The sequence below is a fragment of the Epinephelus fuscoguttatus genome, linkage group LG11 (genome assembly GCF_011397635.1).
Source record: "Epinephelus fuscoguttatus linkage group LG11, E.fuscoguttatus.final_Chr_v1".
NCBI classification, from domain to species: domain Eukaryota; kingdom Metazoa; phylum Chordata; class Actinopteri; order Perciformes; family Serranidae; genus Epinephelus; species Epinephelus fuscoguttatus.
Window position 1 is genome coordinate 37,449,862 of NC_064762.1, and position 26,404 is coordinate 37,476,265.

General features: G+C 39.8%; 2 protein-coding genes across 3 annotated transcripts in view; both read left to right on the plus strand.

The window, feature by feature from the left end:
- Nucleotides 1-26,404, plus strand: part of LOC125897389 (xaa-Arg dipeptidase-like) — a 649,571-nt gene that overhangs the window by 17,557 nt on the left and 605,610 nt on the right. The gene's annotated exons all lie outside the window — the stretch shown is intronic.
- LOC125897385 (peptidase M20 domain-containing protein 2-like) lies at nt 10,867-24,798 on the plus strand. Its single transcript, XM_049590695.1, has 7 exons — nt 10,867-11,443; nt 13,660-13,808; nt 18,831-18,973; nt 19,054-19,208; nt 19,413-19,548; nt 23,909-24,016; nt 24,112-24,798. Exons 1-7 carry the CDS (start codon nt 10,997-10,999, stop codon nt 24,252-24,254), a joined length of 1,281 nt encoding a protein of 426 aa, XP_049446652.1. The 5' UTR covers nt 10,867-10,996; the 3' UTR covers nt 24,255-24,798.

A 26,404-nucleotide genomic window follows, 5' to 3' on the forward strand; every position in this document is an offset into this window, starting at 1 on the left:
CATACTTGACATGAACCAGTGAAGAAAATGCCAGGAACAACGCAGCTACTTGAAAGAGCGTTTCAGTTTTAGCCACAGGAGGTCAGGAGTGCACAGTATGAGCTCCATACTGTCCATACTGCTCCATACTTTTTGATCACCTGTGGAACTATGGAGCAATATTTTGATGACTGGGTTCCTGTTTCGCTTGTGTCTTGTGATTGATTAGCATGTGTGCGAGGACACGTGTGCATGTATGAGCATGCGAGTGGCACAATACACATTCCTATCAACCAAAAAACATAGCAATTATTATTACTGACCTGTTGTGTAAACATGGGTCTAAAAAATACAAATGAACTGCAATCTATTATTAATTACCTCATTACATCTTTTCATCTATATCTATCTACCAATGTAGGCTAAATATTCGGCTGACATTCACACTCAACACCTGGAAATGATACATGTGCTTATACTTTAACAAAAGAGTGCAGGCTGTGATATTAATATATGAGACCTGTCAACTCCTGACCTCTTGTGGCTGAAATGAGTAAAATCTTATCAAATACAGATCAAAGTTGTTAAAGCATGGGAAACTGTTTCTGTCAAGTTATTTCCTTCACACAATGCATTATCAGTTGGAATATTGTCAGTAGACCCTCCTAAAGCCTCCTAAAACCAGCCGTTCATATTTCTCTCTTAGTGGCAGGTAACGGTCCACATAACTCATTGCACTTAAGGGACTGTTCTTTACTTATCAGAGGAGGAGGGTGGCTGGTTGATTTTTATTTTATTTACTTATTTTATTTCGATCCTCCCTATGTTAATCACTTATTGATGCTGTTTTTGAAGTATGAATAAGTCATTAAGTAATTTATTCCACTGAAATATCATTGATGTATTATAGAAAAGTGATTTATCTTTTTATAAATGACAAAAGGCACATCTGCCTCATTTTTGCTGTGGTATCCTGATACTACTCAGAACCATGATACTTTCACTGGTATCGTACTGTGGGTCCCAATTCTGGTACCGTGACAACACTAGTTTCTAAGTCATTATAATAACCTAAACACAGCTTTAAAATGGAACAAATGAATGGAACATTTCCTGGAGACCCTCCTAAAGCCTTTCCTTCTTTTACACTATTTAAATTCATTTTGATGAAGCTTTTAAAAAAAAAAAAAAAAAGAAAAGTGGAGAGCAAAGAAAAATCATGACCTTTACTATCTACAAAAAGTTTTCTGTTGTTTGTTTTGCTTTTTAGAAGATGAGAGGGGAAGAGTTTAAAGCCTTATAAATACTTATCTATATCTTAAACTTACCATTACTTATTTATGACCTTAACACTTTTCTATATCCTCAACTTATCAATACTTATCAATATCTTAACTTATCATAACTTAGTTAAAACATAAACTTAACATTATTTATCTATAACCTAAATTTAACACTTATCTATATCCCAAAAATACCAATATTTATCAATATCCTAAACTTGTCATTACTCAGTCACAGTAACAAGAGTAAAAGAAGCAAAGGGCTTTAGGAGGGTCCACCCACCCTAACCCTTTGGAAATGTTCCATCCAAATATAACAAACCAACAACTATCTAAAACTGCTCTGTAAACTCTGACAATTGCTTTGACCTTGTTGTCAGTTCATTAACTGAGATGTAAATTTAAAGAAAAAAAAAATACTATTAATAATGATTTTGTAAGACTATTTCTTGTCCTGTTTCTAAGTCATTATAATAACATAAACACAGCTTTAAATGGAACTGGAGGACGAAAGAGCCAAGTAAACTTATTTGATGTTAACTTTAGCTTGTTTGTCCTTGAACTTCAGATGTGAATTCCAGCTTTCCACCGTCAAAGTACCATGAGTGGAGACTTGATAAACGCTTCAAAACACTTTCAAACAGTTTAAAGTAACTTCTTTTAACTTTTTAGTGTCATTTCAATTATTCAAAGTTAAGCCCACACTGATATTTGTTAACAACATAACGTAAGTGAATTCATGAACTAAGTTAGAGCTTCAAGCTAACGTCAATTTAGCTAACAACAAGCTAATTAATCACTCCCGCAGGCTAATTTAATTCAAAACACCCTAAAAAGCTTTAAAGTTGTTTAAAACGGTTCGTTTTATTATCCTCTCCATGTAGAAATGGTGGAAGTGAGGTCAGTCAGTAGTCCATTGGGACTGTTTTGGTTGTTGGTTTTAGCTGGCTTAAATTCAAAACTCTCTCTCTCTGGGTTCAGGAGTGAAATGGTGACTGACAGCAGAGCCACCTGCTTATATATACAACTCATAGCAACCATAGAATCCTATCGTCCTTTCGTCATTAATGTCAGTAATTGCGTTATTTAAATAAAGTAGCCTACGTCACTTACCTGACATGTAACTCATAATTTAGCTTCCTAGGAGGTTTAAACATATAAAAAGTCCCGACAATTAAGGCTCTCTGTTCAGCAGCGGTTACCACTGGAGTCTTGCTCATAGACTGTATAAATAAGGTCTTGCTGTCTATATTCATCAGTTTGACAAAACTTTATTTACAAAACGTTGCTTCACAGTGCATCCTGGTACATCATCACTACTGTGCATGTGGTGTTTTCACATCTCTTGCTCACAAATATTAGCCTACAGATTGGAGATCTGAATATTTCTGAATATATGGCTGATCTGCATGTGTTTATATCATATCTTAACATATCATATCATATCATATTATATTATATTATATTATATTATATTATATTATATTATATTATATTACATTGCCTGAAGAGAAACTTCAGCTTGATGAAAGCTAAAAGTTCAAAAAGGGTTGAGACATATATATATATATATATATATATATATATATATATATATATATATACACACATATATATATATATATATATATATATATATATATATATATTTCCTTTATTTAACCAGGGAATTCTCATTGAGATAATAATCTCTTTTTCAAGAGGATCCTGGCCAAGAAGGCTATGGGGTGCCGTTTGTAAAGTGTCTCACGCTGAAAATAACATCAACATTTTGCCACATTTAGCTTCAAACAATGTTTAAAAAAGTATTGTGATTTTTTTAACGTCACCTTTTACCACATTTACAGCAATATTTGTTAACTTAGAAATATATTAAATAGTTAAATCTAAATATTAAATGTGGCACCTAAATGTTAAATGTTAAATCTAAATGCTAAATCTAAATCTAAATGTTAAATCTAAATATTAAATCTAAATATTAAATCTAAATCTAAATCTAAATGTTAAATCTAAATGCTAAATATAAATATAAATGTTAAATCTAAATATTAAATCTAAATCTAAATCTAAATGTTAAATCTAAATGTTCTGGATGAAACTAAATATTTAGCTAATATGCAAATTCACACTGCCGGTCACCGGAAGTACCAAAATAAAAGTTCGAGATGGTCAGACTGTTTATAGAATCAAATAACGAATTAAAACCAACTTATCGGGGGAAATGGACACTTGAACATACATTAGCGTGATAATAACTACCTAAAATAACAAGAAACGTGTTTGGAGAAATTTTATTTGACGTGTACTTTGAGTTGTTAGTGTCCCTTCGGAGGGATTAACAATCTAAGCTAAGCTAACAACCGTCAGTTCTTAGCCCCGTTAGCAGTGTCTGTAATGACTCATTAACTCTTAAACGGTCCGTGAAAAAAATATTTTTTTCCAGCAGATGTCTTAGTTACAACATGATTGAGCTAGCAAAGCAGTTTTGTGTTGCGATGTGTGGTATTTATTCAGTTTTGGGAAATCACGATGTCTAGAAAGCATCAGCGGCTGCAGCAGCAGCAAAGCTGTCAGGACGTCATCTGTTAAATGTCTCCCATTGTCGGATACGACATTAAACTACTCCAGTTAGCTCAATCATGTTGTAACTAAGACATCCGCTGGAAAAAATATTTTCTTCACGGACCGTTTAGAGTTAGTGAGTCATTACAGACAACGCTAACGGGCTAATAGCTAACAGTTAGCCCGCTAATCTACGATAACCATGTTATTAATTTCAGACCGTGATAGTAATGTTTGTTCAGTCATAGTGTTTATAGGCTTTACAAACACCAGATTAGTCTAAACGGTGATACAGTGACGTGAAAAACGTGAGATGTGCATATATATATGTTGCTAAACTCCGCTGGTTTTCTACCCGGAAGTATTTGTAAACAACAAGGTGATTCCCTCAGAAGGGACACTAACAGCTCAAAATACACATCAAATAAAATTTCTCCAAACACGTTTCTTGTTATTTTAGGTAGTTATTATCACGCTAATGTATGTTCAAGTGTCCATTTCCCCCGATAAGTTGGTTTTAATTCGTTATTTGATTCTATAAACAGTCTGACCATCTCGAGCTTTTATTTTGGTACTTCCGGTGACCGGCAGTGTGAATTTGCATATTAGCTAAATATTTAGTTTCACCCAAAACATTTAGATTTAACATTTATATTTATATTTATATTTATATTTAGCATTTAGATTTAACATTTAGATTTAGATTTAGATTTAATATTTAGATTTAGATTTAGCATTTAGATTTAGATTTAATATTTAGATTTAACATTTAGATTTAGATTTAGATTTAATATTTAGATTTAACATTTAACATCTAGGTGCCACATTTAATATTTAGATTTAACTATTTAATATATTTCTAAGTTAACAAATATTGCTGTAAATGTGGTAAAAGGTGACGTTAAAAAAAATCACAATACTTTTTTAAACATTGTTTGAAGCTAAATGTGGCAAAATGTTGATGTTATTTTCAGCGTGAGACACTTTACAAACGGCACCCCATAGAAGGCAGCACAAGAAGTTACACAAAGAGTGACATACTAATAAACATCAGATAAAAAAATAAAATACATAAATAAATAAATAAAAAGGATTATATCCAGTATCAAATCCTCATGATTAATCCATAAAACATGTACAAATGGTGGGCAGATGCTCCTTAATTTTAACTTTAAAATTTTCTAGACTAATACAACGGTCAAGTCTAAGATGGGTCTGAATCTCAGCCCAGGATTTTGGAGCGCAGACGCTGAATGCTCTTTCGCCAAAAACAGAGCGAGTCCGAGGGATTTCATATGCGATCTGACCATGAGAGCGCAGATTACGATAACCTGCAATCTTTGGAGTCAGTAATGAGCATACATAAGCCGGTAAGTCATGCAAAATGGCCTTATAAAGAAAGATAAGCCAGTGTTCCATTCTTCTGTTGTGTAAGGAAGGCCATCCAACACTCTCATACAAGACACAATGATGGGTTCGAAAACTCAGGCCAGAAACAAACCTCAAACCTGCATGATATATACATGATGCAGTTCACATTACAATCAAAACAGCATAATGAATCCACCGTGATTCAAAGTTGTAAAACTTATAAAACATGAAAAAAGTCAGAGTGAATAAAGGCAAGCCTGAAAAATGTAAATAAATAAAGAATAAATAAAATATGTAACAGCACCTGACCTTTGACCTTTGCTTCATTTAATGAATTGTTTCAAACATGTCATAGAAATAATCTCTGTAGATGTAGAAGCATCATTAGACTGAACCACTGACATTACTTGGTACCAGTGAGAAGGTGGGAAACCTTACTGATGTCACAAATGTCTTGTCAAGTCTACAGTTTCCAACTTTATTTTATCACTATTTCTTCTCATCTTCCTTGTTTTCCTTCATGTCAAAGGCTTCACTTTAGAACTACAAAAGTGTCTCTTTTTTGTGCTGTGAAGTCTGTGTCCTCCCTTCATCCAGTTTGTCTGGGGACAGACACTTCCCATCAACTGTGGAATGACAATGAGGGGCTTTCTGCATCTTTGTGACCAGTCAAACAAAGGTCCTGGTGTGGGTTCATGATAAATGTATTTTAATTCACTGGAAAACTAAGTCATTTTAGGTCCATGTTTTCCATGCTCCAGAGGACAGACAACTTGAGCACACTAATTTGGCTTTGCGGCATGGTGGTGTGGTGGTTAGCACTCTCGCCTCACAGCAAGAGGGTTGCCAGTTCGATCCCGGGCATGGGAGCCCTTCTGTGTGGAGTTTGCATGTTCTCCCGTGTCAGCGTGGGTTCTCTCCGGGCACTCCGGCTTCCTCCCACAGTCCAAAGACATGCAGATTGGGGACTAGGTTAATTGGTAACTCTAAATTGTCCATAGGTGTGAATGTGACCGTGAATGGTTGTTTGTCTCTATGTGTCAGCCCTGCGATAGTCTGGCGACCTGTCCAGGGTGTACCCTGCCTCTCGCCCGATGTCAGCTGGGATAGGCTCCAGCCCCCCCGCGACCCTCAAGAGGATGAAGCGGTTAGAAGATGAATGAATGAATGAATGAATGAATGAATTTGGCTTTTTCCTCACTGTGATCAACAGGCACTGCAGGGGGCACATCCACTGCCAGCAGATGGCAGTGCAGTCTCTCACACTGCAGCAAAAAGATCTCTCACATTCAACAAAGGAACAGATCGACTGTTGTCTACTATATAAGTGTAAGTTCACACTGATGAAAAAGGAACAGAGTACCATTTACCCATCACAGTCTCCATCTATGTAGATTTTTATTTGCTGAGGTCTCGTCTACCTCTCTGTTCATGAACAAGTATTTGAGAGTTGAGCATCTTGAGCTCCGGAACAATGCATCCTTTTGCATGTAGGCATTGTAATATCAGCTGTGCAAAAAGGAAAACTTGGAAAAACTAAGCTTCTCTGTCCATACAGCATGCACTGAGGAATTTATTGCTTCAATTGACTGCATTTACCATTAACACTTAAAATGTGGCAAATTTAATATGAGGCGCATGTTGTCAGTATAAAACAAAAATAACAGAGTACCAGCTTAATGAGGGACCAGCAGCATCTGGGTAGGGAGGTTTAAGTAGCTCAGGAACACTGGAAAGGTGTTCCCAGTTAGCGCAATCACACCTCAGCTCAACCAGAGGTGGAAAAATACTGAAAAATTCTACTCAAGGAAAAGTACCTTTACTCTGATGAAATTCTACTTAAGTACAAGTAAAGCTACCCTTCTAAAAATCTACTCAAGTTAAATTAAAAAGTAGTTTGTTTAAAAAGTACTTAAAGTAGAAGTTCCTTAGTTACTTGCAACAACTTGATGGGGGTCACTCCTATGCAGTGCAAAAATGGTCCAGGGGTCATAAATCCAATCCAAAAACTGGTTAGTCTTCTATGATGAACCATAGAATTCAATTCAGTTTAGGGCTGCACAGTATCATTAGAGCATCGCCATCGCAATGTGTTCTTGTGCAATAGTCACATTGTGAGACTCACAGTATAAGTTCATCATATCAGTATAATATTAGTCAAAGGCAATATGCCATACTTATTTTGTTGGTTAATACTTTAGGTTGTGAAGTTCTCAATTTCCATGACAGTTTGATTGTAAAATGTATATTTCATGCAAATACAGCCTTTCATGTCGCAGTATACAAAATCGTCGTCGCATTGTCAGTTTTGTCTAATATTGCGCAGCCCTCATTCATTTTGACTCACCAACACAACTGTTATACTGATGATACACAGAGCAACTTTTTGAGCAATGTTGTTGGGCATTATTCTCAGGGATGCAAACAGGTGTATGGTCAAAAAAGAGAGAGCTTGTTGAAGCGAAATTCTCAATATTAAAAGACACTAACACTAATTTGGAAGAATACTGTGTATTCCAAAACAACAAATCCATTGAGCAAGTGTTTCCCCTATATGCAACTAGCAGCAGTGGTGCTCCACTGCTTAAATATGACCGCTGCTGCTGATTTATTTTTATTTTTTTCGTCTTAGTTCTTTAGAAACTACGTTAGCCTATATTATTTGGTGCTATGGACGCTTCATATCCAGGTCAATTCACACACATGTGAGTAAAGCGTATAAGAGGAGAGGAGAGGGCTCCGTCTTATCTCTTCATAAACTAAAGTTATATTATTTTGAGCGACAGACGCTTCATATAATAACATAACGATATACTATTTACTGTGTTATACGGTGAAACGTTTCACTTTATAACGTGATGACTTATATTGTTTACACATTGGCATGTCATTTCTGTGTCTAAATCCATTCCAGACCGTCACCCTTTCCCCCAAGTGCAAGACATACTGAACAGCCTCAGTGGGAGTGCATGGTTCTTGGTACTGGACCAGGGCAAGGTGTACCATCAGGGTTTCCTGGAGGAAAGTAGCAGACCACTTACAGCCTTTATAACACCATGGGGTTTGTATGAGTGGGTACGGATCCCCTTCAGCCTGTCCTTGGCTCCTGCAGAGTTTCAGCGAAGTATGGAGGAATGTTTCGCAGGTCTGAGAGATGAAACATCACAGCCGTATTTGGATGACAATCCGGTCCACAACAAGTCTTTTGAGGACCATTTCCGTAATATGAGAGAGGTATTGCATCGCTGTCAGGCACATGGAATAAACCTAACAACTAAAAAGTGTGAAGACAAGGTGAAGTTTCTGGGAAGGATTGTATCCAAGGATGGCTACTGCATGGATCCTGCTGAGATAGCACCAGTACAAGCACTCAAAGACCACAAGACCGCTGTGGGAGACCTGAGGAGGTCTATGTTGTGCGACCTGAGAGAGGCCCAGGAAAGACTAGAGTCTTGCACAGGAACCTTTTACTGCCCTGTGACTTCCTGCTTGTGGAAGAAGAAGAGCAAGAAAGAAAGACAACAAAAAAGAAGAAACCACACGCTAACAGGAGAAGTAGAAAGCAGGTAGAGCAGAAAGACAGAGACTCTGACGGCAGTTCTGAGGATGAAAGTGACTGGAGATCCATGACCACACAACCCGCAAAGCCTTCAGACCAGGTCAGAGGCCAGCTGAGAGTTGAATCAGAGGTATTCCAACCACAAGCAGCTGGAAGAGGAGTGGAGCAAGTCGGCAAGAGAGATGAGTGTCCAGATGAGGGTGACCAAGGCATAATGGAGCCAGAGATGGAGAAGGGCAAGACGACTGGGGCTGAGCAAGAGGCATCATCCGATGAAGCAGACGAGAGGGACTCAGAGCCACTTCCACCTGCCCCAAGAAAAGTTCCTTTATGTAGGATACAATGATGTCATCACCATCTTGGTTCCAGGGTTCCAGGATGTCCCCCTCTGTCAAGCAGATCTTGCACAAGTGGTGATGACAGTGGGTGCAAAAGTGTGGCTCACCTCCAGAGCCTTGAAGAGCAGGCACCTTCAGCGCATCTTCATCATGCCAAAGGCTTGTTCGATGATGGTGCGAGCCTTGGAGCCTCCCCTGTAGTGGCTCTCCATACAGAGTGATGATGGTTGAAGGTTGCTTGATACAATGGTAGCCACCATCCGCCACAATGAAGTAGCCTTGAGGAGGATACAGAGCCTCCTTGTAAATATTGCAGCTTCTCAGGACTCTTGTATCAAGCACGGAGCACAGGATATCCCACAAAGACACACAGGAATTTCCCCCCGCATCCATTTATTGCACCCACACACTTAGAGAAGACAGGACTGTTTGCCAGCCGCTTGAAGCCATGGCTGACCTCCTTAAGTTCCTGGCCAGAAGGCAGTTGAATCACAGTTTGGCGTAGGGCCGCAATGTAGAGAACCTATGTAGGATTTCTTTTGCAATTCAGCGCAGTGACAGGCATTGCAGCTGTGCATATGTCACAACTGAGAGACGTTGTTTAAGAGTGACGCACGACTGATAAGGATATCCCATTTCCCAAGTGAGGATTCCTCTCTCCTCGAATCTCATTCTCGCATCTCTCCCCTGTGTCTTATAGAGATAAGAGATGCAAGTGAAGGAAGGATCCTTAAATGGCTGAATTTCAAGGATGCTACAGCATCAAATCATCAAATCCCGCCTGGGGGCAGAGTCCTCCATTCAGAGAATTTTCAAGGATGCATGTGTGCTATCCCCAGAAGGTATCAAGCACCAACAATTATATGTACACGATTTGCTGGAAGTGAAGGCCGGGCTTTTTAATCTGGAGCTCGGATTCATTGACTATTTAGATAGGTATGTCACTTGCCGTATATGGATTAATATCTCCAGGAGGTTTTATCATCCATCCATCCAATTTCGTAAATGCCTATCCTCTTGAGGATCGCAGAGGGGCTGGAGCCTATCCCGACTGACACTGGGCAAGAGGCAGGGTACACCCTGGACAGGTCACCAGACTATTGCAACCTATGGCCAATTTAGAGTCACCAGTTAACCTGTCCCCAACCTGCATGTCTTTGGACTGTGGGAGGAAGCCGGAGCACCCAGAGAAAACCCACAGGGAGAACATGCAAACTCTGCACAGAAGGGCTCCCTCCTGGGATTGAACCAGGAACCCTCTTGCTGTGAGATGACAGTGCTAACTACTACACCACCGTGCTGCAGGTTTTATCATACAAGCATAAAAAAATATTGACAAAAACCTCATCATTTACGCTTTCCATTGCATCCACTGCCAAACAATGACATTTTAAAATACTGTGATTAAGATAAAACATTAAAGTTTTTAAATTCATCATTAAAACAGTGACAGAGCGCTAAGTGCAGCAAAGGTTTCATTTAGCCTACCTGTTTGTTTGTTTGTTTGTTTGTTTTTTAAAATGTAATCCAGAAATATATTTTCCCTAAAAGTCACATGACTCTGAAAATACTGCTTACATTTGTTCAAACTGTACAACATTAGAAAGTGTGTTCACTGTTCCTAGGAAGGACTCTTGCCTTGTCTCTGCAGGATCCTATTTTGGAAGGACTCGTCCTGTCACAGAAGGATCCTTGACTTTTAGATTTACCAGTGGGCGTGGGTTTAGGTATTGGGATGAGCCCATAGATTCTGGGTTCCGCCCACTCAGGAAGAGGGAGGCAGGTAGGATTGGTTGGGATTCCCATGAAAATAGATGCAGACACGCAGAGTTTGAGGAACTTCCACAGTAAGACTACGGGAAGCTGACCTCGAAAGGAGACTTACACCATGAGTACCACAGTTAATGACTAATAAACAATATAAGCATAAAGTGAGCAAGATGAGTGAGGGAGCAGAGCTGCTGCTGCAGCTGAAACACAGAGCTGGCTGCTGTATAGATGAAGCTGAAGCAAAGCTCCACAGCCTCAGTAAGGACATATGGAGCTGTCCGGAGCTGGCTTATGAGGAAAGCAAGTCTCATGACAGACTGGTAGCGTTTTTCAGTCAGGAAGAAGGCTGGAAGGTGGACGCTCACTTCAAACTGCACACTGCATTTCGAGCCACTTGGAGAAGTGGAGGCAGCGAACGGGGCGACGTGGTCAACGTGGGTTTCCTGTGTGAGTACGACGCCCTGCCTGGTATTGGACACGCGTGTGGACACAACCTGATAGCTGAGGTTGGAGCTGCTGCGGCTCTGGGGCTCAAAGCTGTGCTGGAAAACACGCACAGTGAGCTTCCTGTGCAGGTGCAGGTAGGACCACTGCACAATATGTTATAATGAAGTAGGTACATACTTTTATGAAGTTGATGTTAAGTTTGGAAAAGTTTTCTTTTTTTATGAATGAAGTCTTGTAGTTTGATTTGTCTGGACAGGTCAATTTAACATCCACCTGAAGATATTAGTCTTTTCTGAAGAAGCAGGGCAGGTCCAAAACAAAATGAAAACAGGGAACTGAGACAAAACTCAAAGCATCATGGGTAATTACAGTGCAGCCCATGTTGTAAAACTCTGGCTGTCGCTGTTAAAAGAGTTGACAGCTTTAATTTTTGTTTTTAATTTTAAAGTTGTTGTAGGCTACATAGTCCCCCCATTTTAGGGCACCAGAAGTAGTTGGGAAAATCAAGATAACCTAAAAATTTTAATACTTTTAATATTTGGTGTTAAAGAGACAGTTCAGATTGTTTATGAAATGGGGTCGTATGAAATACTTATCTATAGTTTGTGTTTGTTGCCCCCAGTTAAGAGAAGCAGACAGGAGTACCAACACATTAGTTCAGCAGTGTACTGCTGTGGATGGGGGCAGCAGGAAAATGTTTTAGTCACTTAAAAAAGCCCCACCTAAAAAAAAAAAAAAAAACCTTGTCGTCAGACAGCCTTTTCCTTTGGCACTACATTTTCCTAGCAGTAGAACTTATATACTTGTATGTAACTCTCTATTTTGGCCCATTTAGTCTCCGTCTGCAAAAGATTTTTTTGTATATACATATATTTTTTATATATGGGTAACGAAGGTATCGTCTTGTCTCCACAGTGAATGGCATTTTGTTGTTGTTGTCATAATCAAGCAGTAATACTGTGTGCAGCACAGTTCAGCTTATGTGTAGGAATATGGAAGTTCTACAGCTGAGAAAATGAAGTGCCAAAAGAAAGAGGCCATCTGACAGCAATAGGGTTCGGACCTTTCACATTTGAACCGATACCTGGAATTCAGTACCAGTACCCAGCGGTACCTTTTTTGGGTACTTTAGTCTTTCTGTAATTTTTCTGAAAGCTAAGTCTCTGTCTGTCTGCTTGTATGTGTGTGTGTGTGTGTGTGTGTGCATGTGTCCGCTCACCTCTCTCGCTCTCTGTTTAGACACAACTGACAAATAGCCAATGTGGAACAAGTATGTAAGTCACAAAAACACAGTCATAAACCATGATAATACTCACCTATTTCCAAATTAAAATAGAAAAGAAAACAGACCAGAAAGACTGAAACCATCAGCGCTGCAGCAAAAGTTTCGGCTTGCTCCTTGGTCGGCTTTTAGCATTTTCCTGTCTCCTCCTGTCTGAACCTGGGGGCTCCGTTGAGCTCCATAGTCCATGCCGCAAAGCGCCCTGAAGCTGGCCAAGGCGTTTCGCATGAATCGCTTGTAGTACCAACATTCCCTCGATACCTCTAAAACTACAGAGTTCATTGGGGGTTTTTTTGTTAAGGTGGCTAAAATGCATTTTGTTGCCCCTGTCCACAGCAGTTCATTGCTTTACCTCTGTGGCAGTACTCCCGCCTGCTTCTCCAAAGTGGGGTCATGCTGACCACTATCTACTGTCAGCAATACACTGGCTATGGATAAGCGTACCTCATACAACCCCACTATAAAGAATCTGAACTATATAAACTATTTCTTTGCTCCTACAAATCATTGATCAGTGACTGTCTGAAGTCTCTGATCAACAGACATCAGCAGACACTTAGTATGTTCCCTGACGGGGCTCTGCCAGCCTTTTGTCTTGCTTGTTTTTGGGGGAGGTTTGCCATACGTCTGGTTTTCAGGACTGAGCTCAGGTAACTGACAGTTAGGAACATCCAACAGGCCATAAAAACTCCTGGGTTGTTGTCTCTTTGTGTTTAAGCCTTCTGTTTTGCTGTGTTGGGAGACTGTGTTAAAAAAAAGGAACTGCAGTGTGAATCCTACACTATTTACCCAGTATTAATGACAATGATATCTATTCATTGAAACTTGTTTGAGTCAGAGCACTGATGTGAAGAGTTTACCTTTTTGTGACAGTAATGTTGTTGTCATCTGGTACTATTCCAACACATTCACTGCTGACTGCTGGAAAACATACATGGTGTGTTCTAAACCAGGCCCAAGATATACATCCAGCAAACATGAACACTCTGCAGTGGTGTGAACTTTCTGTGCTACAAAGGTTGCTGTACAGCAGCTATGTCTCTTGCTGAACTCACAGTATCTCCACAGGTGACGGTGCTGGGAACACCAGCCGAGGAGGATGGTGGAGGTAAAATTGACATGATAAGGGAGGGAGCATTTGATGGCCTGGATGTGGTGTTTATGGCTCACCCATCACAGAAGAATGCCATATACCTGCGCCGTGTGGCTGTGCAAGAGTAAGTTTTATTAAAGTACACATTTCCTGTATGAATATGTTTCAGCTTTCTGTTGTGTATGCTGCATGCAGTGTTCTTTACTGGAGGCCTGGTAATGTGATATGGTATGTTGTGCTTTATGTAAATTCTTTGTTATATATGCCATTAGTATGGTGGCCCACAGTGGTGTAGTGGTAGTAAATGGGGTGGGTGTACTACCTAGTTGATAGGTAGGTTACCAAAGAGGTATACTGTCCTCTATTTTCCAATGGCTTTTTGGCTGATACATGTATGTGTGTATACTGTAAATGGCCAAAAAATGAGATGGACATACCCTGTATACCTGCGTATAGCTTCTACTACCGTGATGGTGGCCCAGTCCCTGAATGGAGTGGAAAGATCCTGAATGCAACAATCTCATTTCCAAGAGTACAATATTGATAATTTGATCATAACTAAATTTTCTACTTTATGGCGTTGCATGGATGCTGTTAGCAGCCATTGTGGATCCTACAGTGTTGTAACTTCAGAACTAGTGATGGCCTCATGAAGCCTCATGAAGCCTCATGAAGCATTTTATTTATTTTCTGAGCCCACTAGATGGCGCATTTTGTTCAACAAAAGGTTGAAAGCACAATGAATTGCTATTCTTTGAGCCTCTCTGTTTAAACCAAGAGCGCCATCTAGTGGGCTCAGAAAATAAAGAAAATGTTTCATGACGCTCTATGAAGCTTCACGAGGCTTCATTCAGCCATCACTATTCAGACCTACATAGACAAGCAGTTTGAAAAACAAACACTTGTCTTTTCTTTCAGTCACTGAAAGGCACCCTGTGGAGTTTTCTTGCAAACAAACAAGAGTTTACATTAATTGTTTCTGGCTAAAATATATTATGTGTAAGCATTTCCTCCTCATAAAACATTTTTAAAGGCATTTTTTAAAGCATTTTTAATTCTAGCATTGTCTACATCCATGTTTACCAGCTAGTGTCCTCTTCCCCATCCTTATACTGGCACATTGTGTTGTGGCAGTTCAAATTAGGACTCAAATGCAAACACAACCAGGGAACTGGGAAATGGTTAAAGGTAGTTTATTTTAGTTTGAAGGTGGGGCTGAAGGCTGAAGTGAAACGATGGCTTAGGTGGGCAGGGAATGGCGAAGCAGAGCAGGCTGAGGGGCAGAAGACAGGGCAGTCAAAATCAGGACGCAGCAGTGATGAACGAGCCTACACTGGCTGGTTATTATAGAGACTGGCGTGGTGAACCGGAGACACATAAAGTATGAACTGAGGTCCAAAAATTTCAAATAGACAAAGTGTCAAAAAACTTAGAAGGTGGTGTTGACATCTGTACCGCAGAGGTGACTGAACGACCCGGCAGAGTCTGAATGTCTGAGCCGGGGTTTTATGCTGCAGGTTCAGCAGCTGCTGGCACTCAGGAGGATTGGCAGGAGGAGGGAACCAGAAGGCCACGTCTAGCAAACACACAGAGTCAGACTGAAAACAATAGGCTCGTTCAAGATGAACTGCGCCTCGGCTGGAAAGTAGACGAGAGCAGGTGGCTACAGCAGGAGGTGGTGACAAAAAGCTGCTGTCAGGTTGGACAGTTTTCAGACAGTTTTCTGCAGCCTTCAGTCCGTACAGGAAGTCACAGAAACACTTACATCATGTCTGATACAATGTCAGTTTATTCAAATATTGTCAGACCCATATGTCAGTTTGTTCTCAGTCTCCAATTGTTTTAATTATGACAGATTAATATATTAAAATGCTTTACAGGTGATCTGTGATTTAAATTCATGGTTTAACCTCCATTTGACATGAATTCTCATGTAAATCAGCATCATATCAGTTTGCTGCTGCAGAGCAGACCTATCCCCTCAACTATACAGGCTAAATAATTAGTGTCTGACTATAAGGTTAATATTTTCAGAGGAAAAAAATACAAGACAACCGTTTTCATTTAAGATCAGTCAGATACAGTCAGGGCTTCACATCTGTACAGATGTTATTTTAGGAATCCTCACATCCCACTGACCACAAGTCTCTGTGTTGTTAAATACTTCAATAACTGAAACAGACCAATGTAAATATACAGTAGACTACATATAATTTATAATGAATGTATTCAGTCTGTGATGACTAAACTTCACCATCAGTCACACAACATGTTTTCTGTTCACAGAATAAACCTTCAAATCAGACCAATAAAATTTAAATATCTGAAATTCAACAAAAATGAAGTTTATCTAAAACATCATATTGTTGAGTCAACATCTAAACCAATCAGCTGTTAGATCAGGTGAGAGCCAGGCGGTGCAGTCGGTGGAGAGCAACTGCAGCGCCTGGCTCTAAAAACTGCGGCCGCCTCACTCTTGCGAAGTTATCACCATCCACTTTTGTAATATGTCAGAGCAAGTCAGGATGACGTTTGACACAAAACTAACCGGCATGCATTGTTCGCCAATCATGGGTGATCGATTCTGCACAGGTCTGGCTCATCTCGAACGAGCCTATGCATGAAACACTAGGGAGGGGAAACAGGAAAAACAAGGGAGAGGCAAAGCTAAAACAATTATGCCTTATTTATCAAGAATGGCCGAAAGCCTTTGTTCATATTTGTCTGCACATTTAACATGAGTGCACTTGTACTATATGTACAGACCCTTTCCAAAAAATTAGAATATCATGGAAAAGTTGTTTCATTTCCATAATTCCATTCAAAAAGTTAAACTTTCATAGATTATAGATTCAGGGCCCACAGTTTAAACGATTTCAAGTATTTATTTGTTTATTTTTACATAATTTGGGCTTCCAGCTCATAAAACCCACGAAAACAGGAATTCAAAAAATTAGAATACTGTGAAGAAATCACCATTTACTTCTCAGTTTTTGCAGAAAAAAAAGAAAGAAATTAGGATCACATCAAATCAATCAAAATATGGTACTTTCAAAACGATATGTCAATCTTCAATACTTGGTTGGGAATCCCTTTGCCTTAATCACTGCCTCGATGCACCGTGGCATTGAGGCAATCAGCCTGTGGCATTGCCTGGGAGTTATGGAAGCCCAGACTTCCTTGATGCTTGCTGTCAGCCCTTCTTTGTTTTTGGGTCTGGTGTCCCTCATTTTCCTCTTGATAATACCCCATAGATTCTCAATGGGGTTTAGGTCCGGCAAGTTGGCTGGCCAGTTAAGCACTGTGATGGCATGGGCATCAAACCAGGTTTTGGTGCTTCTGGCGGTATGGGCAGGGGCCAGGTCCTGCTGGAAGATGAAATCTGCATCTCCATACAGATCCTCAGCAGAAGGAATCATGAAGTCCTCTAAAACATTCTGGTAGACTGTTGCGGTGACCTTGGATTTAAGAAAGCAGAGTTTACCGACACCTGCACTGGACATTGCACCCCAAATCATGACTGACTGTGGATATTTCACACTGGACCTCAAGCAGCTTGGGTTCTGTTCCTCACCCGTCTTCCTCCAAACCCTTGGACCTTGATTCCCAAATGAAAGGCACACTTTACTTTCATCGGAAAAGAGGACCTTGGACCACTGGCCAACAGTCCAGTCCTTCTTCTCCTTGGCTCAGTTGAGACGCTTCCTACGTTGGCTCAGGCTCAGAAGTGGCTTGACCCAAGGAACCCGACAGTTGTAGCCCATCTCCTGGATGCGTCTGAATGTGGTGGTTTTTGAAGCTGTGACTCCCGCCTCATTCCACTCTTTCTGGATCTCTGCCAGATTCTTGAATCTTCTCTGTTTGATAATCCGCTGAAGCCCACGGTCATCTCTTTTGCTGGTGCATCTTCTCCTGCCACATTTTGCCCTTCCACTAGACTTTCCGTTGATATGCTTGGACACAGCACTCTGTGAACAGCCAGCCTCCTTAGCTATGAACTTTTGTGGCTTACCCATCCTATGGAAGGTATCAATGATGGTCTTCTGGCCAGTTGTCAAGTCTGCAGACTTCCCCATATTGAACCGAACTGAGACAATTGAACCAAACTGAAGCAATTTAATGACACCTGGGGAAACCTGTGCAGGTGCTCTGAGTTTAGTAGATGATTAGTGTGTGACACTCAGTTTAAAACATTCATGCCCTGCAAAATTTGGGCTGATTTCTTCACAGTATTCTAATTTTTTGAATTCCTGTTTTCGTGGGTTTTATGAGCTGGAAGCCCAAATTATGTAAAAATAAACAAATAAATACTTGAAATCGTTTAAATTGTGGGCCCTGAATCTATAATCTATGAAAGTTTAACTTTTTGAATGGAATTATGGAAATGAAACAACTTTTCCATGATATTCTAATTTTTTGGAAAGGGTCTGTATATGTATATCTCATTATGTGGCCCATTCATCCAGTTTGTAGTTGGTGTTTTTTTTGTTTGTTTGTTTTTGGGTTTTGTTCTGTTTTGTTGTAGTATTGTTCAAAAAAATAGTTTTTTTTGTTTGTTTTTTTTGTACCAATTTATTCTTAAAAATCCTTCAAATACTCATATCAACTGGCTTCAACAGTACCTGTAGCTGCATTGCCTGAATTGCCAGTTGAACTAGCCATGCAGGTGTTGTGTTAAAGCCTGTTCCCCAGTCGAATAGAGTTTCCTTCCTGTTAAGATGCATAGCACCCCCTCCAATGGCTGGATTATGGAAAAAGTTTGATTCAAATTTAGGTAGGAGGACACACATAGACAGGGAGACTACTGGTATGCTGGGTGCCGTAAAATAAAGTGCATGAGTGTTGTTAACAGTTGTGAGAGTGAACGATGCTCACAATCATTAGTTGCAAAGGGATATATTCAGTTTACCGTTCACCAAAAACATGAGCACCTTCAATGAGCACATTCTTTTCGCACATTTATGCATTTATGTGATTTAGCATGTATGCATGTGCGTTGGTGAGCATAATTGCACAAGACAAACCAGGACCCACTTATAGAAAAACAGCTCCAGGGCTACTATAGGTCCAAAACTCCTCAGGAACTTGAACTGCACTCTGTAAAGAAGCAGAGAGACTGAAGTGTGTTTTGTCTTGTGTTTTCCAGAGTAACTGTGAAGTATCGAGGTAAGGCGTCTCATGCCTCAGCCTACCCCTGGGAGGGAATCAATGCGTTGGATGCAGCGGTGCTGTGCTACAACAACCTGTCTGTGCTCAGACAGCAGATGAAGCCAGACTGGAGAGTTCATGGTAAACAACTGATGAACCTCTACACTCATGTGTTGTGAGGAGTTTAGTTAGCTCTGATTAAATCATGTTGTGTTGTGCAGGTATCATAAAGCATGGTGGAGAGAAACCAAACATCATCCCTGCCTACACTGAGCTGGAGTACTACCTGAGAACCCCCTCACGTGCTGAGCTTTCTGTCCTGAAGGCAAAAGCTGAGATGTGTTTTAGATCAGCTGCTGTGGCCACTGGCTGTGAGGTAAACAAACAAACAAACCCACAATATGATGATTTTCCAGAACCGCATTCCTAAACTGTGTTCTAATAATAAATGTTTAAACCTGCCTTAAACTTCAAACTGCAGCTAAGCTAATGACTGATAATAATGTTGAAAACAACATTTCATTGAAAGGATTTATAGATCAGTCCTACTGAAAGTCATGGAGCTTTATCTCTCTTTCAGGCTGAAGTAGAGTTTGCAAGAAATACATATGACAACATACTGCGTAATGCTACACTGGAGGATCTGTATGAGAGAAACGGCAAAGCTCTGGGAGCGGACTTCACTGTGGATGAAGATGATCTTAAGAATATAGCTGGTAGGTGTACATCCTCTGTGTCCCAGAACAGCTCTGTAACAGACACATCAGTGCTCAGAGAGGGAAGGTGTGCAGAGGAGACTGAAATGTGCAGGAGTGAGCAGTGTCCCAGTTGGTAGTTGTGGGTTCTTTCTACTTACAAATTTTTTTAAATAAAGTGTATATTTCTCAAAATGTTTAACTATTGCTTTAAATACAGGGATGGATCACTCACTACGTTTAGATGCACAAAATATTCCAGGTTTTGCCTTTTTTTATGAAAAACACAATATTCCCTACTCAGCAGGGTTCCCACGCGTCCTGGAAAACCTGGAAAATAATTGACCAATTTTCCAGTCATGGAAAAACATATGGAAAATGAGGGGGAAAAAAGTAAACTGTGCTGGAAAAGCTTGAGTTGTCCTGGAAAATTATTTCTCCTCCCTCTGCTTCTCTCTACCTTATGAGTGAGCGCAAACGGGTTAAAAATTTTGCCCATACATGTCTGTTCTCAGCTGTCAAATTTGAGCTGCAGGTGACTACCAGCCAATCAAATTTGCATGTTCCCTCAGAGCAGTCCCACTAACCAGAGTTTTTTTTCCAAAGAAGCGCCAAAAACTAGCGACTTTCAGTTCAGGATTATTGCTGTATTGCTGTTTATCGAGTGTAATGTTTTTCTCTCCTCTGTCTGTCTCCTCTGTTGAGTGACAGACAGAGGAGCAGCAGAGAGCTGTAGTGGGCGAGCCGTTTAATATTCTTTTCTGTGCACTGTGAGATGAAACATCTCTGACTTCAGTAGAGCCACAGCAACCATGAGAGCGACAAGATACGAGTGTTTGCCAGATGTGTTCTTAATGCCCTTCTTAGGATCGCTCTCACGATCACTCTTTAAGACGCTCTTAACAGGAGCTGTCCACTACCGCGGTGCTGAAACTAAATCAATTGATGTCAGGCACATCGATCACCCACCACTTAATCAGTGCATAAGTCACACACAGCGCTGCTACCTAACGCACTAATTCCCTGCTGCTCGTGTGTATGTGTGTTCTAATAATTCTAATGAAAAACTAAGACGATAAATATTTGTTAATGACCTATTTTCATGATGAAAACAAGACTACATCTAAATAAGAAGTAGTCTTAGCTTTGCTGAGGCCGGTGCTGTCTCCCACCACCTCCAGGAAGCTCCCCACTGCGTAAAAACGCAGCGCAGCCAGGAACTGCACCTCCGGGCTGAGGGCGAAATTGCACCGGATGTGTGGAGACACTAGTTGATGAGGCATTGTATCTCAGCCGGTACTTCATTTGGACAGCCCGGTCTGACAGCACGTCAAGTGGGCCGAAGTGCTGATGCACAAATGCATTTACATATACGGTGTGGCTTCGCACATGGAGTTGGTTAGCAGCGAGAATATGCTGCAAAGCAGCCATGGTATCTCACACGTGTGATGTGGCAACGCCTTTATAGAGAGTAGCCGGTGGAGCGCCCTTGATGAGGTTCCAGCTGAGCTCAGTTGCACCTGTCAGTTGCCTGATATCTGTGAAATGTCGCAGGTTTGGAGGGTGGATGTGTTTCTGTCAGATGTGGGATATGTGCGGACAAATTATGATAAATGATAGTCATGATATTTCATTTTATTTGTGTGCCTGATGTGCACAGCACATACAGGAACACACTTGTTATTCCTCATACTTATTTTTCTTCTTCTTCTTATTTTTCTTCCGCCAGATTTCGGTGCGTAACTTGTGCCACAGCTTTGAGCGTACACAGGGACTTCATAAAACATAGATTCAAGATTCAAACTGCAGAATGAAATTCGTTCAGTTCTGTCACCAATTAATGCTAAACAATATAAATCTGAAGTATAAAATAGATCAAAATATATACAGCGTGAACTGTTTTAATATCTCCTTGCTTAGTGTAGTATTAATGTGCCTGCCGCGGCTGGAGCTGTGAGCGTTTGGTCGCTTAAAGGTGTGTTCACACCGGACCTGGTTTTTTTTTTCGCTGTCGCTCGGTTCGCCCCTTGAAACACGCTTTTCTTTCACGGGAGGCTTAAGAGCGTTCTTAAGAAGCTCTGGGAAACGTGGCCAATGTTGTTAGCATAAATGAATGGGATTCAACATGGCTAAATTAGCATTACAGCTATCAATCAGTCAATATTTTGCAACTTTTAAACTAAACAAATGTAATTCAAAGGGCTTGGCAGGTTGATTAAAGAACAAAAACAACATAGGAAATAAAGTGAAAGTGTACCTGGTAACTAATACACACTGAGCAATAAAAAATGAGTAGATAAAATAATGCAAGATAAGGAATAAAAGATAAAAACTCAATACAATGGTGATAAAACGAAATAATAAAATATGACAAAATAAAATTTAGGCTACTTAAACAGTAAATCAATAAAATCTAATTATAAAAATATCATTAATTTAAATATAAACAATAAAATATAGATAAAGCAGAGCAAATAAAGATAAAAGTTAATAAATAGAATAAGTATAAACTACACAAAAGCCAGACTAAAAAGATAGCTAGCAAACAATGTTTATGTCTGAGAGTTAGAAATAAATATATTTTAGGTTTAATATGATACGGTGGTGCTAGCTAGAGATATTGGTCATCAACCCTTAATCTTGTTTCTTTAGAGGACTAGAGTAACCTAAAATGACTGTACTGGAACAACAAAATGCAGTTTAGCATCTAACCAAAAGTGTGAAAGAAGCAGTAAAATGCCATGTGGTGTGTACAGTATGTATAATACATAGGATATGAAAGATATGAAAAAGCTAAGGTATGAACAGTAATTTACTGTGTATACAGTCAGTATGAGCAGTAATCATAAGTGCTATATCCTAGGCAACTGTACTTGCTTGCGTTTCTTCAAGATGTTTTGCCTCTCATCCAAGAAGCTTCTTCACTTCTAAATGACTGGTATGAAGCCAGTCTTACTTTGTTTAGCATCTTTCATACATAAAGCGACCAGTATGAGCAGTAATAAATGGTTTCAAATGTGTGTTGTTGTCCTCTAATTACAGGAGTGAGTGACAGTGTCAGGAAGACAGTCCAGATTTGAAATTATTATGGGGGCGGGAGAGGAATAAACATAGCAATCTGGGTAAATGTACAAAATGTAAGGTACAACTGTAGAAAAGAACACTCCTCCAAAGCATGGGGGGGGCAAGGGATGTATTAGTGTACGGTGCGATAACTTGACTCATACTGTAGCAGCTGAAAACATCCTGGAAAAGTCCTGGAAAATAATTTCTAGAAAAGAGTGGGAACCCTGTCAGCTGTTTACACGAATTCAATTCAACCACCCTCTCATAAAGGTTGGTGTTTCGATACTTGCACATATCCAAAAACCTGTTGATGTCTAAGTCTTTCATATTGTTTAAAAGAAAGTGTGTTTCACCTTGTGACCAGAAATGTGGGCTTTTGTTTTGACCATGTATCTCTACACCAGCCTTACAAACTGTTGGTGAGTTGGTTTGTTTCCAGTGGACAGAGCCAATCAATCTGGTCTCACAGATATTCCGTGACACGACCACAACCTTCTTAGCAGCACATTATGTGGTGGGGGTATGTAATGTGTTAAAATTACTTGCCACAGAAACAATGCTAGTGGAGAGACAAATTGGATCCTCTGTGGTGGTGGTGGTGGTGGACACACAAACTCCCTGGTTCAAAGTCCTCATGCAATGGGTGGTGGTTAATATTACCATAACAGAGGTAGTGTAAAGAGTGAGAAAATCTGTTCAACAAACACCAGACTTTCACCCAGGAGGTTGCTGTGTGTGTCCCGTGTGAAACCGTAAATCAGTGTTGACCTTTTTTAACTTTATCTACTTACCTCCTTTATGTAGTGACGTCATGTTACATAATGTTGTTATGCACTTTACAGTGTACTTACTTTCTGTATATAAATAAGGGTAGTTATTTCAACTGAAAACAGGATGTTTTTCTACATATAATCAAGTAGTTTTGGTGCCTAAACCCAACTGTGCCACCAACACAAATATGTAATGCGGTGTTAAGAGTCATTTCACATATTCCTGCGAGCTCTCATTGGAGTTGACCATTAAGAGACAAGAGGCTGTGTGTCACAAACTGCGCTAAAAAACCCCAATCAAGACGCATATTCTGAATGCGTAGTATATATGTCCAAAAAATGCTCCTAAAACTCAAGTAATTTCGGCATATCCTACAAAAATGCTAGTCAAAATAAGGCCTTATTTGGAATATCCAAACGGAATCTGCTGTTGACATGACCTCTATCAAATTTGGAATAATAGTGGAATATTAGCGTGCATGTAAACATAGTTACTGATGTCCCTGTTGACCCCCTCTGCCTTCTCTCCTCTCTGTTATCTACAGGCTCCACAGACTTTGGCAATGTGTCATATGTAGTTCCAGGCATCCATCCAAGCTTTTACATTGGCTCTAATGCTTTGAACCACACAGAGGAATACACTGTTGCTGCTGGTATGTGACCAATGCTCAAAGACTGCCTCTTGCTAGTTTGTTGTTGACTTATGCTAGAATATACGACTGACAGCATGTTTGTGACTCTGTTTCAGGTGATGACAAAGCTCAGTTCTACACCCTGAGGACTGCCAAGGCTCTGGCCATGACGGCCCTGGATGTGCTGCTGCGTCCAGAGCTGCTGCAGAGGGTGAAGCAGGAGTTCACTGAGGCCACACTGAAGGAGGACGGACGCTGATGGGGGAGCACACAGAGCAGACTGCAAAACACTGATGATGCAGGCTGACCATCTCTGAGCTTCCCGCTCACTGACTGCACAGCAGGCTCAGAGAAACTTGTACTTGTTGTTACATGCAGCGTCCAGGAACGAAGAATAATCTGCTACCTTTGAACTCTTTTCTTACCAAATAAAATTAATCCAAAGCAAAGAAATGTTTACAAGTTGATTTGTTTTAATATTGAACATATATTTGATTGTGAGGTATTGTGGAGGCACGTGGATGACTCAAAATGCAGGAATGTGTTTTTTTTTTGTTTTGTTTTGCTTGTTTTTTTGTTTCAGAAAATGTATACATTTTGTTGCTGTGTTTCAGTTTTTTCACTGGCAGGTAAACCTATGTAAAGAAAAACAGTGGATTGGTGCTCACACTGCTTGTGTGTTGCAAGCAGGTATATTATCATTACAATGATGCTTGGAAGAAAATGTGATGTAACGTGCCTTTTTAAGTGCTTTATCCAGTGATGGAAGAAGTATAAAAATCATTTACTTAAAGGTAGACTATGCAGGATTTAAAAAAACAAAACAATAAATAGATTCGAAGTAATGCCTCTCAGTCATTACATATGACCCATGAGCAGTGTATGGTGGTGTCTGTATCTGCAGAGAATCTGCCCTCTGCCTGTGTTTCCTTATTTTCTTCTTATTTTTGTTTGTTCTGGACGTTCTTGGGTTCCAACCTTTGGGTAGTGTGTTTAGCCACCAGCCAACAGCAGGACAAGGTCATGACTAGAGAGTGACCAGCCGTCTCTCTCGTCTGCTCTGTGGCTGCGGTATACTATTCGTATACTTAAAAGTATACCATTCATTTACTCAAATTATTCTTTGTGTAAACTTAAAGTACACTACTCCTACACCTACATTATACTTCAATTGCACTATTCCTAATTGTTTTAATTTTTAATTTTATATATTTTATTAATCCCCCTGAGGGGAAATTCAATTTTATTAGTCATTGACACACAGGTCCAAAAGACACGCACATGCACAAACAGGACCTATACATGCACAAAGTGGGGAGATGTGAGAGTGAGGGGGCTGCCTTGGTCAGGCGCCCTATTGCACTATTTTTATACTTAATACATACTCAAATTATACTTTGCCTATACTTACAGTACACTACTCATACACTTACATTATACTTGAATTGCACTATTCATACACTCAAATTATACTTTGCATATACTTAAAAGTACATTGCACCTATACTTACATTATACTACACTTATACTTAATAGCCCTACTATGTTGTCATACTTGAGACTTAACTTGACAAAATGAAAAAAGACTTAGAACTCATCTTAACACAGATGACTGGTGACTTTGCTTAGACTTTTCTTTTTTACTTAGGAGGACTTTATATTCTCCCCAGGCCCAATGGTTATGCCCCCAAAAAAAGGTGTGCAGCAAATAAACTCTTAATTGTCCAGACAAGGGAGTGAAAGGAATGCTAAAGTAACAACTACAGGAGCTCATAGCCAAGAAAGGATTTGCTACTGTTGGAAATGTTTAACCCTATAGGGACTTAAAATAATTCGAGATGTATTATTTAGAGCTACTGAAACACACACCCACAGGTGTGGTTACCCAGCTAAACCAAAACTACAGTAAACAATTTAATAAAGTACAAACAAAAAAGTATATAGAGGAAAAACAGTGATACAAAGGCTATACTATAAATTATTAGATATATAACTAAATTGATACAACATATTTAATTCATCAGCCAATATATCAGTCAACATCACCTATGTTAGAGGCAAAACAAAAAGAAGTCTTTATCATTAGAAGGGTGTTTAAACCCAATGTACATTAAGTCAGTGTTTTTAGCATTGAAACATGTCGATGGAACTGACGTAGAGTAAGTGCGCAGGTGTTACTTTTTTCTTCATGTAGACTGTTGTTTCATAACCTGCATGTTATGCATATAATAACTCTACTTAAAAATATTGTACAGAAAATAGTTTAACTGCAATACATTTATTTAACAGCTGTGGTTACTAAATACAGTGCATTAAAAATTAAACCAGTGGTTTCCAATCTTTTTGGCTTGTGAGCCCTTATCTAAGCTGGTACAGCTTCTCCTCTGCAGCGACGTCAACCTTGTTGCT

Bases quoted from the DNA above. Each gene is read 5' to 3' on its own strand.
- LOC125897385 (XM_049590695.1), top strand. From the start codon at position 10,997: ATGACTAATAAACAATATAAGCATAAAGTGAGCAAGATGAGTGAGGGA. The intron at 18,974-19,053 runs GTAAACAACTGA...TGTGTTGTGCAG, and splicing joins GCCAGACTGGAGAGTTCATG to GTATCATAAAGCATGGTGGA. The intron at 19,549-23,908 runs GTAGGTGTACAT...TGTTATCTACAG, and splicing joins TGATCTTAAGAATATAGCTG to GCTCCACAGACTTTGGCAAT.